At 38.6% G+C, this 13,459-nt stretch overlaps 1 protein-coding gene across 1 annotated transcript; it reads left to right on the top strand.

Moving 5' to 3' along the window:
• Positions 1-8,902: 8,902 nt before the first annotated feature.
• Positions 8,903-11,816, top strand: LOC104232256 (probable fructokinase-5). Its single transcript, XM_009785403.2, has 4 exons — positions 8,903-9,184; positions 10,038-10,583; positions 10,654-10,770; positions 11,495-11,816. Exons 1-4 carry the CDS (start codon positions 9,008-9,010, stop codon positions 11,630-11,632), a joined length of 978 nt encoding a protein of 325 aa, XP_009783705.1. The 5' UTR covers positions 8,903-9,007; the 3' UTR covers positions 11,633-11,816.
• The last annotated feature ends 1,643 nt before the right edge of the window (positions 11,817-13,459 follow it).

Raw genomic sequence — 13,459 nt, 5'->3', positions numbered from 1 at the left:
CGTACCCTACTCATACAATCCCATGCTCCATTGCATTTTTGGGGGGATACAGTTCTTACATCTTGCTATCTTATTAATCGTATGCCATCTTCAGCTATCCAGGACCAAGTTCCATTCTCTATTATGTTTCCCCACTTACCTTTGTTCTCTCTTCCACCCCGTGTATTTGGAAGCACTTATTTTGTCCATAACTTTACTCCAGGATTAGATAAGTTAGCTCCCCGTGCTCTTAAGTGCGTATTTCTTGGTTTCTCGAGAATGCAAAAGAGGTATCAATGCTACTCTGCTGACCTTCAACGGTACCTTATGTCCGTTGATGTTACCTTCTTTAAACCCCAATCATACTTCACAGGTCTAGGCAATCACTTAGATATTTCTGAGGTACTACCAGTCTCTTCTTTTGGAGATTCAGTCACTATCTCCCATCCATCTTCCTCTGCATCTCCAGCTCCACCACCTATAGCTCCCGTTCTACCATCTATAGCTCTAGTTTCACCACCTATAGGTCCAATTCCTCCACATAATCCAGTTCAACCTTCTGCAGCTCCGTCACTCTTGACTTATCATCGCCGTCCACATCCAGCATCAGGCCTAGGTGATTCACGTCCTGCATCAGATTCTACACCTACTGCGGACTTGTCTCCTCTTAGTCAACCAATTGCACTCTGCAAAGGTGTACGGTCCACACTTAATCCTAATCCCTACTATGTTGGTCTAAGTTATCGTCTGACATCACCTTATTATGCTTTTATATTTTCTTTGTCCACTGTTTCTATTCCTAAGTCTACAGGTGAGGCACTATCTCATCTTGGATAGCGACAGGCTATGATTGACGAGATGTCTGCTTTACATGCGAGTGACACTTGGTAGCTTGTTCCTCTTCCTGCAGGTAAGTCTACTGTAGGTTGTAGTTGGGTTTATCCAGTCAAAGTCGGCACGGATGGACAGGTTGATCGGCTTAAGGCTTGTCTTGTTGCAAAAGGATATACTCAGATTTTTGGGCTTGATTATAGTGATACTTTCTCTCCCATGGCTAAAGTAGCATTTGTTCGTCTTTTTTTGTCCATGGCTGTTGTACGTCATTGGCCTCTTTATCAGTTAGACATTAAGAATGTTTTTCTCCACGGTGATCTTGACGAGGAATTTTATATGGAGCAACTACCTGGTTTTGTTACTCAGGGGGAGTTTAGTGGTTGTGTATGCAGATTGCGCATGTCACTATATGGTTTGAAATAGTCCCCTCGAGCTTGGTTTGGTAAGTTCAGCACAATTATTCAGGAGTTCGGCATGACTCAAGTGAGGCTGATCACTCTGTATTTTATCAGCATTCTACTCCGAATCTGTGTATTTATCTGGTGGTTTATGTTGATGATATTGTTATTACTAGCAACGATCAGGATGGTATTACTAATCTGAAGCAACATCTCTTTCAGCACATTCAAACTAAGGATCTGGGCAGACTGAAGTATTTTCTAGGTATTGAGGTCGCTCAGTCTAGCTCAAGTATTGTTATTTCACAGTGGAAGTATGTCTTAGACATTCTTGAGGAGACTGGAATGATGGGTTGCAGACCTATTGACTCTCCTATGGATCTGAATGCTAAGCTTCTGCCTGGACAGGGGGAGCCTCTTAGAGACCCTACGAGATATAGGAGGTTGGTTGAAAAATTGAATTACCTCATAGTGACTAGACCTGACATTTCTTTTCTGGTGAGTGTTGTAAGTTAGTTTATGGATTCTCCCTGTGATAGTCACTGGGATGCAGTTGTTCGTATACTTCGGAATATAAAGTCAGCTCCAGGCAGATTACTATTCGAGGATCGAGGCCACGAGCAGATTGTTGGGTACACAGATGTTGATTGGGCAGGATCACCTTCTGATAGACGATCTACATCTAGATATTATGTTCTAGTAGGAGGTAATTTGGTCTCGTGGAAGAGCATGAAACAAAATGTAGTTGCTCGATCTAGCGCCGAAGTGGAATATCGGGCCATGACTATGGAAACGTGTGAGTTAGCTTGGGTCAAGCAGTTGCTCAAGGAGTTAAAGTTCGGAGAAATCAGCAGGATGGAACTGGTGTGTGATAACCAAGCTACTCTTCATATTGCATCAAATCCGGTGTTCCATGAGAGGACTAAACACATTGAGATCGATTGTAACTTTGTCAGAGAAAAAATACTTTCAGGAGATATTGTTACAAAGTTTGTAAAGTCAAATGATCAACTAGCAGATATTTTCACTAAGTCTCTTACTAGTTCTCGTATTAGTTACATGTGTAACAAGCTCGGTACATATGATGTGTATGCACCGGCTTGAGGGGGAGTGTTAGATATGTAGTCTTGTCCCACATTGGAATAGGAGTAGTATGTCCTTATATAGTATAGCTATAAATAAGGACCTCTTGTATTGTATTGAATACACCATATCAATATATCATATTTTCTCCCGTTCCTTCTTACAACAAGTATCCCCTTTATTTATCAGGGGAATCCCAACATAGTACAAATGCATTTATTGAAAAGATATGGGGCTGGTACAGCCATTTAATACCTTGATCCGGGTCTGAACTAGCTCACTAGGCTTTGCCAGCTCTAGCTACGCGCCTTGGGAACTTCCCACTTTTTTGCCATAACCATCGATCTGAATTGCCCCGAGGTCGGGCGTTGACAGCCCTTTGGGTGTTAATCTCGACTATAATCTCGAGCCTATAAAAATGTGCTTATGAAGCGCCGTAGTGACCGAAAATTGAACCCTCCAATTTTACCGTATACACCTTCGATAATCCGTTAGCTAGTCAGGCAAGGAATGGTAGTTGTAAACATTTTCGAACAAAAAGGAGTTAAACCAAAATTCAATTAGAGAGTCAAGCATGATGGGGCTTAATTGCAACATAATCTCAGGGAGCTTTATGTTGTGATTCTCGGATCAATATGAAGATTATTTGGGAGGAAAAACAACTCTATTTCACAAGAATAGAATTACAGAGAATTTACACCAAGAATTTCTCTCTACAAAAAAACCTCACCAAACTCTCTTTTTGTTCTCACAATCTTTTCCTGGATTGTATTTCAATCTCTCTGGATTGATTTTTCTGTGTAAAACATAAGGCTCTATTTATAGCCTTAAAGAAGGTGGTTGGTGGTTGAATTCTTCATTCAACAATGGTGGCTTCAACAATGGTGGGCTTCTAGAATTGGTAGTTGGCAGCAGCTGAACTTATCATTTCTCCCCCTTCAGCTGCATTCCAACGCAGCTACTATTTGAAAGTTATTCCAACTATGTCTCTGCACAGCTCTAACTTTTCTTGAGTGACCACCTTTGTTAACATGTCTGCTGGATTCTCCTTCGTATGGATCTTCACTAGTTTCAACAGTTGTTGATTCATCACCTCGCGTATCCAGTGATAGCGAATGTCGATGTGCTTTGTCCGAGAATGATACATTGAGTTTTTGCTTAAATCAATTGCACTTTGACTATCACAATGTATCTTATACTCTGTTTGATTTATCCCTAGTTCTTGGAGAAACCGCTTTAGCCACAACATTTCTTTTCCAGCTTCCGCTACAGCAATATACTCTGCTTCAGTTGTGGATAGTGCAACACACTTCTGCAATCTTGACTGCCATGACACAGCTCCCCCTGCAAAAGTATAAACATATCCTGAGGTTGATTTTCTTCCATCAGGATCTCCGGCCATATCTGAATCTGTATAGCCTTCCAAGACTGGATCAGCTCCCCAAAGCACAGACTTGATTTTGAAGTACCTTTAAGATACCTGAAAATCCACTTAACTGCCTCCCAATGTTTCTTTCCAGGGTTAAAAAGAAAATGACTTACCACACCTACCGCATGTGCGATATCTGGCCTCGTGCAAACCATGGCATACATAAGACTTCCAATTGCTGAAGAATATGGAATTGTAGACATCTCCTCAATATCTTTCTTGGATGAGGGGCACAAACTCTTGCTCAACTTGAAGTGATTTGCCAAAGGGACACCTACCGGTTTGGCATTACTCATATTGAACCGTTTGATCACCCGTTCAATGTAATTTTCTTGAGATAGCCATAACTTCTTGTTTCTCCTATCTCGAGTTATCTGCAATCCCAAAATATGTTGAGCTGGACCTAAGTCTTTCATTTCAAAGGACTTAGAGAGTTCTTTCTTCAACTGTCTAATTTTTGTTGCATCTTGTCCAATGATCAACATGTCGTCTACATAAAGTAGAAGTACAACAAAGAAAATCTCTGAATGTAAACATACTAATCTGCAGCAGTCCTTTTATATCCTTGACTTACCATAAATGAGTCAAACTTTTTGTACCACTGCCTCGGTGCTTGCTTTAGGCCATATAAACTTTTCGTAAGCTTATAGACGAGGTTTTCTTTTCCTGAAACCTCAAAACCTTCCGGCTGCTCCATATAGATTTCTTCATTTAGATCACCATGAAGAAATGCTGTCTTGACATCCATTTGTTCAAGCTCCAAATTCAAACTGGCTACCAATCCAAGGATGATGCGGATTGAAGTCAATTTTACAACTGGTGAAAATATTTCATCAAAGTCAATTCCCTTTTTCTGTAGGAATCCTTTGACTACTAACCGGGATTTGTGCTTCACCACCTTTCCTCTGCCATCTTTCTTGAGCTTGAATACCCATTTACTCTTCAGTACCTTCTTTCCTTGTGGAAGTTTCACAATCTCATAAGTGTTGTTTTTCTGTAAAGAGTTCATCTTTTCGGTCATTGCTTGCGGCCATTTTTCTTTATCCTTATGAGATATAGCTTCATGGAAACTCTCTGGTTCTCCATCTTCAGAAAGTAGAATATACTCGGTCTCTAGGTATCGAGTTGATGGAATCTGACCTCGTTCAGATCGACGAGGTTGTTGATTATTAGCTTCAGGATGTGTACCATCATCGTTCCCCTGTGATGGTTCTGTAGTTTCCTGAGGGGTTTGTGCCTCCCCCTGCCAAACATCCTCCTGTTCTGCTTCTGGTACTGCTTCATGCTCCCCCATGCTATTTGTGTCAAACTGCAATGGTAGTGGATCTGGACCAACTTTTTGGGCACTGGAACCTCTTTCATAAGACATTGTGGGCTTTTCAATGTCTTCAATTGTCTGGTTTTCGTGGAATACAACATCCCTACTTCTGATCACCGTCTTCTGTATTGGATCCCATAATCTATACCCAAATTCTTCATCTCCATAGCCTATGAAGATACATGGTATAGTTCTACCATCAAGCTTCTTCCTGAGCTCCTTGGATACATGTGCATGTGCTAAACAACCGAATACCCTTAAGTGAGAATATGAGGGATTCTTACCAGACCATATTTTCTCTGGAACCTCAAAATTCAACGGGGCTGATGGTGACCGGTTGATTAGGTAGCAGGCGGCGCGAACAGCTTCTCCCCAGAATGGCTTAGGCAGCTTTGCCATACTGATCATACTTCTGACTCTTTCCATAATTGTCCGGTTCATTCTCTCGGCTACTCCATTGTGTTGTGGGGTGCGTGGGACCGTCTTTTCATGTCGAATCCCTTGTCTCTTGCAATAGGAATCGAACTCCTTGGAAGTATACTCGCCTCCATTATCTGAGCGAAGGCATTTTAATTTCTTTCCCGTTTCACGCTCTACCATGGCATGAAATATCTTGAAATAATCAAAAGCCTGGTCCTTTGTCTTTAAGAAGTACACCCACACCTTTCGAGAAGCATCATCAATGAAAGTCAGAAAATACCTATTGCCGCCAAGTGACTTCTCCTCCATGGGACCACAAATATCAGAGTGTACCAGACTTAGTAACTCTGATTTTGTGGTTGAAGAAAATGTAAAAGAGACTCTATGTTGCTTTTCGAATAAGCAATGATTACAATGGTCTAAAGCAGCCTTCTTGTCCATTCTGATAAGCTGCTTTTTCATTAGAATTGATATCCCCTTTTCACTCATGTGACCGAGTCTCTGGTGCCACAGGTTTTGAGACGCCTCTTTTTCCATAACATTGAGGTTGTCTGAACATACCTTCACATGAGTTTTATATAAGTTGCCACAAATATGTCCTCGAGCGAGAATCATAACCCCTTTCAGCAATTTCCATGTGCCTTTTCCGAAATAACTTTCATAGCTCTGTTTGTCAAGAGCTATACCTGATATTAGGTTTAGACAAAGATCTGGCACATGACGGACATCCTTCAATATCATTGTACTCCCGATATTTGTTTGTATTTTGATATCACCAATTCCAACTATCTCACAGGAAGAAGTGTTCCCCATCTTCACTACTCCAAAGTCTCCTGCTTTGTATGTTGTGAAGAAATCTTTTCGGGATGTGGCGTGGTATGATGCTGCAGTATCTACCACCCATTCGTTTTCTTCTTGACTTGAGACGTGAAGGCATGTCTCTTCTTGGATGGAACAAATGGCTACCTCTCCGTGGGTAGTGACTAATGCATCTCCATCCTTTTGCTTCAACTGCTCCTTCTCCTTATGCAATTTTCTGCAGTTCTTCTTTAAATGGCCCTTTATTCCACAGTGGTAGCACGCATATGATGACTTCCTACCATCCGTGGATTTTCCCCTACTCTTGCTTCTGCCTCTCCTCTTATCTTGACTTCTTTCTTGTTGTCTCCCTCTTTCTGTAATAAGGGCATGCGACTCACCATGATCGATGTCCTTTCTTCTGGCTTCTTCATTAAATAAGGCATCTTTAACCATAGACATGGTCAGATTTCCACTAGGAGCTGAATTACTGAGAGAGACTACCAGCGTCTCCCAGCTATCAGGAAGAGAACTAAGGAGTAGTAGGGCTTGCATCTCATCCCCGAGCGGCATGTCAACAGACGATAATTGATTTATCAAGCTCTGAAACTCACTGGTATGCTCGGCAACTGAAGTTCCGTGCTTTAACTTCAAATTTACCAAACGCCTCATCAACAAGGCTTTGTTCCTAGCGGTCTTGGCTTGATACATCCCTTCTAACTTCACCCAGAGGGCATACGCATCTGTCTCTTGTGCAACATGATGAAAAACGCTATCGTCAATCCATTGTCGAATTTGACCGATAGTTTTTCTGTTTAATTTCTTCCACTCTGCTTCTTTGGTGGAATCGGGGTTCCTACCCTTTGCTTCTATGGGATCAAACAAATCTTTACAACTGAAGGAGATCTTCCATCCGAGGTCTCCACAATGTGTAATTTGTGGCAGTAAGCTTTATCATAGCTCCAGATGATGATGACTCTTCCATTATGTCTTTAAAATGGCTTGGTCAAAATTTTGGAGCAGAATCTCACCAAACACGTCCGGAATGGTGAAAAATGGTAGGATTGACTCTTCTTGGGTCAAAATAGGGCCTCCAGAAAATTTTCAAAATTTACACCAAACTTTTGGGGTTAAATCGAAAATATACTGAACTTGTGAGGCAGATTTATAATTTCAGTAACTTCAGGGGTTATTTCAAAAATTTCTAAAAATTATGATGACTGGGCGCTGACTAGATGTTGACTGGGTGATGACGTGGCGCTGACTGGGCAGCTACTATTCATCATCTTCTTCCTTGGGCAGAAGAAAAAAAATTGCCATAACTTCTTCGTTTTAGCTTTGTTTGGCCTCCGAAAAATTGCATTGAATTCGTATCGACGCAAGGAATCGAATGAAATGATCAAAACACACCGAAGATCACGTTTTCGAAAAACGTAAATCCGGGTTGAAATTTTCAATGTTCCGATATTTCTCGATGTACACAAAATCGAGGGCTCTGATACCACTTGTTGTGATTCTCGGATCAATATGAAGATTATTTGGGAGGAAAAACAACTCTATTTCACAAGAATAGAATTACAGAGAATTTACACCAAGAATTTCTCTCTACAAAAAAATCTCACCAAACTCTCTTTTTGTTCTCACAATCTCTTCCTGGATTGTATTTCAATCTCTCTGGATTGATTTTTCTGTGTAAAACATAAGGCTCTATTTATAGCCTTAAAGAAGGTGGTTGGTGGTTGAATTTTTCATTCAACAATGGAGGCTTCAACAATGGTGGCTTCTAAAATGGGTTGGTGGCTTCAACAATGGTGAGCTTCTAAAATTGGTAGTTGGCAGCAGCTGAACTTATCACTTTAAAGGTTTCAGACTCATTTGCAATTGATGCTCAAGATGTCCAAACCCAGAATCTTTCGTGATTTACATTAATTTCCCATGGACCACATAAAGGTTACTTAGAATTGAGTTAGGTCGGAAAAAAACTAGACTTAAGTAACAAATATGTTAATATATGAATTTTTTTTTTTCATTTTAAAACTTTATATAATTTTGTTTATACCTTCATCATATTAGGTCACCAAAAAATATTTATATATAACCTCCCTAAAAAGTGGAATTTGTAAATCTGGAGTACAAGACAAGTGACCTAACAATATAAAAAACCTTTACACGTATATAAATTAAACCCGTTTCTTCATGGATTTTAATTTACAATTAGGGGTCCGTAAAAACTTCTTTTGGAGCCAATATATATATAGTTGTTTTAACAATCGTCATAAATTACATTGAATATTTTAGAATCCAAATCGAATAAGACAACGTGTACGTACTAGATAAATAAACAAAAGTAAAAGAAGATAAAAACATATCCAAGTGTTTTTCTTATAAGCAATTAGTATTCTATTCATATATTCCAATTCTGTTGTGATGTTTTAACGAACTAATTAAGTAAACGATTTATTCGTTTTTAGTTACTAGGGACGCGGGAAAACTAGTAAAAAGAAGGATATATAATCGCAAAAGGTTTGCTCAGAGGATAAGTAGCGAGTTAGTTACGTACGAATCCAGATCTCTAATCAAAGTCTAATTAATCCGTCATGTTGCTTTCTATTTAAACAGGAGCTAGAGATTTCCCCTTGCTCCAGCATATAGTTTACATAAGTAGATATATCCTCTCTCGATCGCCTCTAATTTTCCGTTTTCTTTCTTTCTTTGCTTGCATATTTCTGTAGAATTACACGTAAAGTGATGGCAAAGTCAGCAGAGATTGTTTGTTTCGGGGAGATGTTGATTGATTTCGTTCCTGATTCTGCCGGAGTCTCCTTAGCAGAGTCTACGGGCTTTCTCAAAGCCCCCGGTGGTGCACCTGCTAATGTTGCTTGCGCCATTACCAAACTTGACGGCACCTCCGCCTTCATTGGAAAGGTACGTACGTAGTAGTACAATGATATTACTTTACATGACAGTATTATTATTTGAAGAGTCTAATCTTTTTCTTTAACCAAGATTTTATTTTAGTGTTTAGTTTTGTGATTTACAATACCTTTTCTATATAATCTATGAATATATAAATTTATTTGATAAAACTTGAAGATTCTATGTCCATCTCCTCCTGTTTGGTCAAGCCATCTACCTTGTTTTTGTTAAATGGATTTTGGGTCTAACTCAACCCCAAAAGTTAGCTCAAGACTTGGTGATTGCCCAAGTCCATATAAGTAGATCACTCATCCCCTTCATTGTCGATGTGGGACTCAACAGTTTTTTATTACTATTCCCTCTGTTCCAATTTATGTGAACCCGTTTGACTGGGTACAAAGTTTAAAAAGAATGACCACTTTTGAAATTTGTGGTCCTAAACAAGTTAAAATGGAGCCCAGAGTATTTGTGTGGTTATAAAAGCTTCTCATTAAGGGTAGAATTGGAAGTTTAAACTAAATTGTTTCTAAATTTAGAAAGAAGTCATTCTTTTTTCAACAGACCAAAAAGGAAATAGCGTCACGTAAACTGCTGGAACGGAGGGAGTATTAGTTTTTGAAGAAAAGTTAAGTTTTGAGAGGCTTATAGCCTGAGTTTAATTTTTCAATGCATTGGATCCCCTTTGTGAGAGTTCCTAGTGAAAAGGTATTAATCCTTAACTTACACCAAAAATTACGATGTTTGACCCTTGTATTCTATTATGTACCAGGAGTATGTAATTAACAGCTTGTTTTAGTAGTACTTCTTTTCATATATCGATCTCGACAATATATAAGTTTCTCAAATATGATTAACTGAGCAGGTGGGAGACGACGAGTTTGGGCGTATGTTGGTGGATATACTGAAGAGTAATGGGGTGAACAGCGAAGGAGTGTGCTTCGATACTCAGGCGAGGACAGCACTAGCGTTTGTGACACTGAAGAGCAACGGGGAGAGGGAATTCATGTTCTACAGGAACCCGAGCGCGGACATGCTGCTCAAGGAGTCAGAGCTGAACTTGGGTCTGATAAAGCAGGCTAAGATCTTTCACTATGGATCCATAAGTTTGATCACGGAGCCTTGCAGGTCAGCTCACATGGCTGCCATGAAAGCTGCGAAAGAAGCAGGCGTCCTCCTTTCGTATGACCCAAATGTTCGCCTTCCTCTCTGGCCTTCCCCTGAAGCTGCAAGAGATAATATCAGAAGCATTTGGAATGAAGCTGATTTTATCAAGGTTAGTGATGATGAGGTAAATTTCCTGACACAAAAAGACGCAGAAAAGGAGGAGACAGTGTTGTCCCTATGGCATGACCGCTTGAAGCTTCTTGTTGTTACTGATGGAGAGAAGGGCTGCAGATACTTCACCAAGGTAATTTCTTAACATTTTCTTTCTTGTTCTTGAAGTTTTGTTTACACAATCACTATATAATCATGCACAGAGTTTCAAAGGAAAAGTGAGTGGGTTCTCTGTCAAGACAATAGATACCACAGGAGCCGGAGATGCTTTTGTAGGTTCCCTTCTGGTTTCCATCGCCAAAGATCCTTCTATTTTCCAGGTATCATCACTTTGATATTGACAAGAATCTCTTACATTTGGTTTTAATTTTTTATTATGGGCTTTATTTACTCAAAGTTCTGTTTTTAAAGTATTGCGCTATGTTGAGGAGCAGAGAGTTTTCATATTTTCATAAGTATTTAACATGTACTTCTACTTGTTTGGCATACAGTTTTTGTAATTACATTCATTCTTGGAAAGGAAACAAGCTATATATGTGTCTAGGTGAACCAACTAGTTACGATTAAGTTTAGTTGTTATTGATACACTTGCATTAGATCCGGTGTCTGGATTAGTTAGATAGTATATGATACTATAGGAATAAGGGTGAGATGTAGAAAATCCTTGGTTTGGAATAATGGAGCAGAATCTATATTTGAAGATTATATAGCTAACTTGAACTTATTCGAAAGAGGCATAATCGTTATTGTTATTGTTGTTGTTATAATTATTCAGGACTGAATAAGATAATATGAATGGTATTTGAATCCTCCACTAATACTTCTCTCCTTCCTTAATTACTGAACACTAACAATGATCGACATTAATCCCTCATCCAGTTCCTTCTTTTTAATTAGCCTAATTCAAAACTTGTAAACAGTATCAGTGAGATGTTTTGCAATATGGATGTTTTGAAGCAATGTTACACTACTTTCTTCATTTCTTTAAATTGTTCTGCTTTTTTTGGATGACTATTGATTGAACCGCTAACTGTGCTTGCGTAGGATGAAGAGAAATTGAAGAAAGCCTTGAGATTTGCAAATGCATGTGGTGCAATCAGTACAACCCAAAAGGGAGCCATTCCAGCATTGCCATCAACATCTGATGCCCAAGGACTCATTGCTGGCTCCAAGGCTTACTAATGATTCTTAATTACCACCTATCCTAGTTATCATCGTGTTTTTTTTTTACTGCCACTATCATTTGATGACTACAATTCTCCAAATTCGTACTCCTTAATAAGTTTAATTTGCTGGACAATATATTTAGCTTAATTAGTACTGTTTGTATTACTCCGTAGTTTATGAACAATTCCCTTCCGTCTTATTCTTCCAAATTGATGAGTTCTAATAATCTGCACTAACACTTTTAATTTAATCCAATTATTCTGCATGTTATATAGATCAATATATCCAAACCCTACTTATAAGGTCAAAACTCGTCAATTTAATGTTCTAAGTGGAGCATAGTAGTACAATTGAGACCAATGCACTGTGATAATATAAAATACTGATTACTCATCGTGTATCTCCTTAGCAAGGTTAGTTGTGATAGGACTTATCGCTATCACTTCGAGAGTAATTTGATTGTGTATATCCACTTTTGAAGTTATACTCTTATTGCACAAAATTTTACAAATTATAACTCGGATTTGAAGTAGTTCAATAAATCTTCCCATGTAAGTTTAAAAATCAAATATATATGAAGTTTTTTTATCTTTCAAATGAAACTTCAAAAATTCACAACTTCAAAAATTTGAAATTTAAGTAGTTCTATCTCTTCCATGTAACTTCAGTAGTTCAAATCTGAAGTTAAGCTTGTCAAAGCCTAAACTTCAGACATAAAAATAAATTCTAAAGTTATCGTTATAATACTCGAAACAGTAGCCAGCCTAAACTCATAACTTTTAAACCCCATAAATCATGTCTGCTTCATACAAAGACCAAACAAGTTGCCTGTTGGGTGATATAACAATGAATTTGTAAGAAAATAGACATACTTGGGAACGATCTGGAAAACATAACGGGCAACAACGTTCTTTTGGATGGCGTTTTTGACACCAACGCACTCAAAGATTTGTAATTAAGGAGGTTCTTCTTCTACGAATCTATATATATATATATATATTTGAGAGCCATTTACCCGGTGGCGTGGCAGGCTCATTTAGCAAGAATTGCATTTCTCTTTTTCCACAATTTTTTCTCTTTCCCCTCTAATTTCATTTCTTAATAGACACAACGCTTTGCCCTCATTTTGTAAATCAAACATTAACTGTCATTAACCTAATATTAAATAGACACAACTATTTGCCCTCCCTCCGCAACGGTTACAATACGTTTTGTTGTTCTGGCAGACTGGCCCCTCCCTTAATACCCCTTTCCCTTCTTTTTGGTTGTCTTTTTCCTGTAATTTCCCCCTACGTACCTCAACTCTCTCTTTCCTCTCTTATGCAAATACACTCTTTATCATTGATTCTCTTCCTCCTCAAATCTGCTTTCTTATTTGGGTATCAATTTATATATTCTACGAGAAGCAAATGGCTTTTTTGGTATTACCGAGTTTCTTCTCAAATGGTTCTGTTAGTTTATAAATGCATAGATAGTGTTTTAAATTACAAAGACCACTATCAAAGGACAGATTTTTTGAAGTATTGGTCTATTTTTGGAAGGCTTAACAACTTGCAAAACCATTTGAGAGCCATTAATACTTTGTCATCGCTCAGGCTTCGGTGGGAGTCTCAATAACATAAAAAAATGAACTCAGCAGCAGCCACATAGAAACAAAAAGACATGCTTATTTGATCAGGTCTTCCTAACACATTCTTTATTGTTTTTAGATTAATTCAGTTAGCAGTTCTCTGTCTTAACGTTAGATCATTTTTTGTTCTCTTACACTTGTTTATTTATTAGGTATAGAATTAAATCACTACGTATATAAGTAAATCACCATTGAGCCCTGCTATAACAAAT

The sequence above is a fragment of the Nicotiana sylvestris genome, chromosome 3, assembly GCF_000393655.2.
Source record: "Nicotiana sylvestris chromosome 3, ASM39365v2, whole genome shotgun sequence".
Lineage (NCBI taxonomy): Eukaryota > Viridiplantae > Streptophyta > Magnoliopsida > Solanales > Solanaceae > Nicotiana > Nicotiana sylvestris.
The sequence above is the reverse complement of the archived record's forward strand: the minus strand, read 5'-3'. Positions and strand labels throughout refer to the sequence as shown.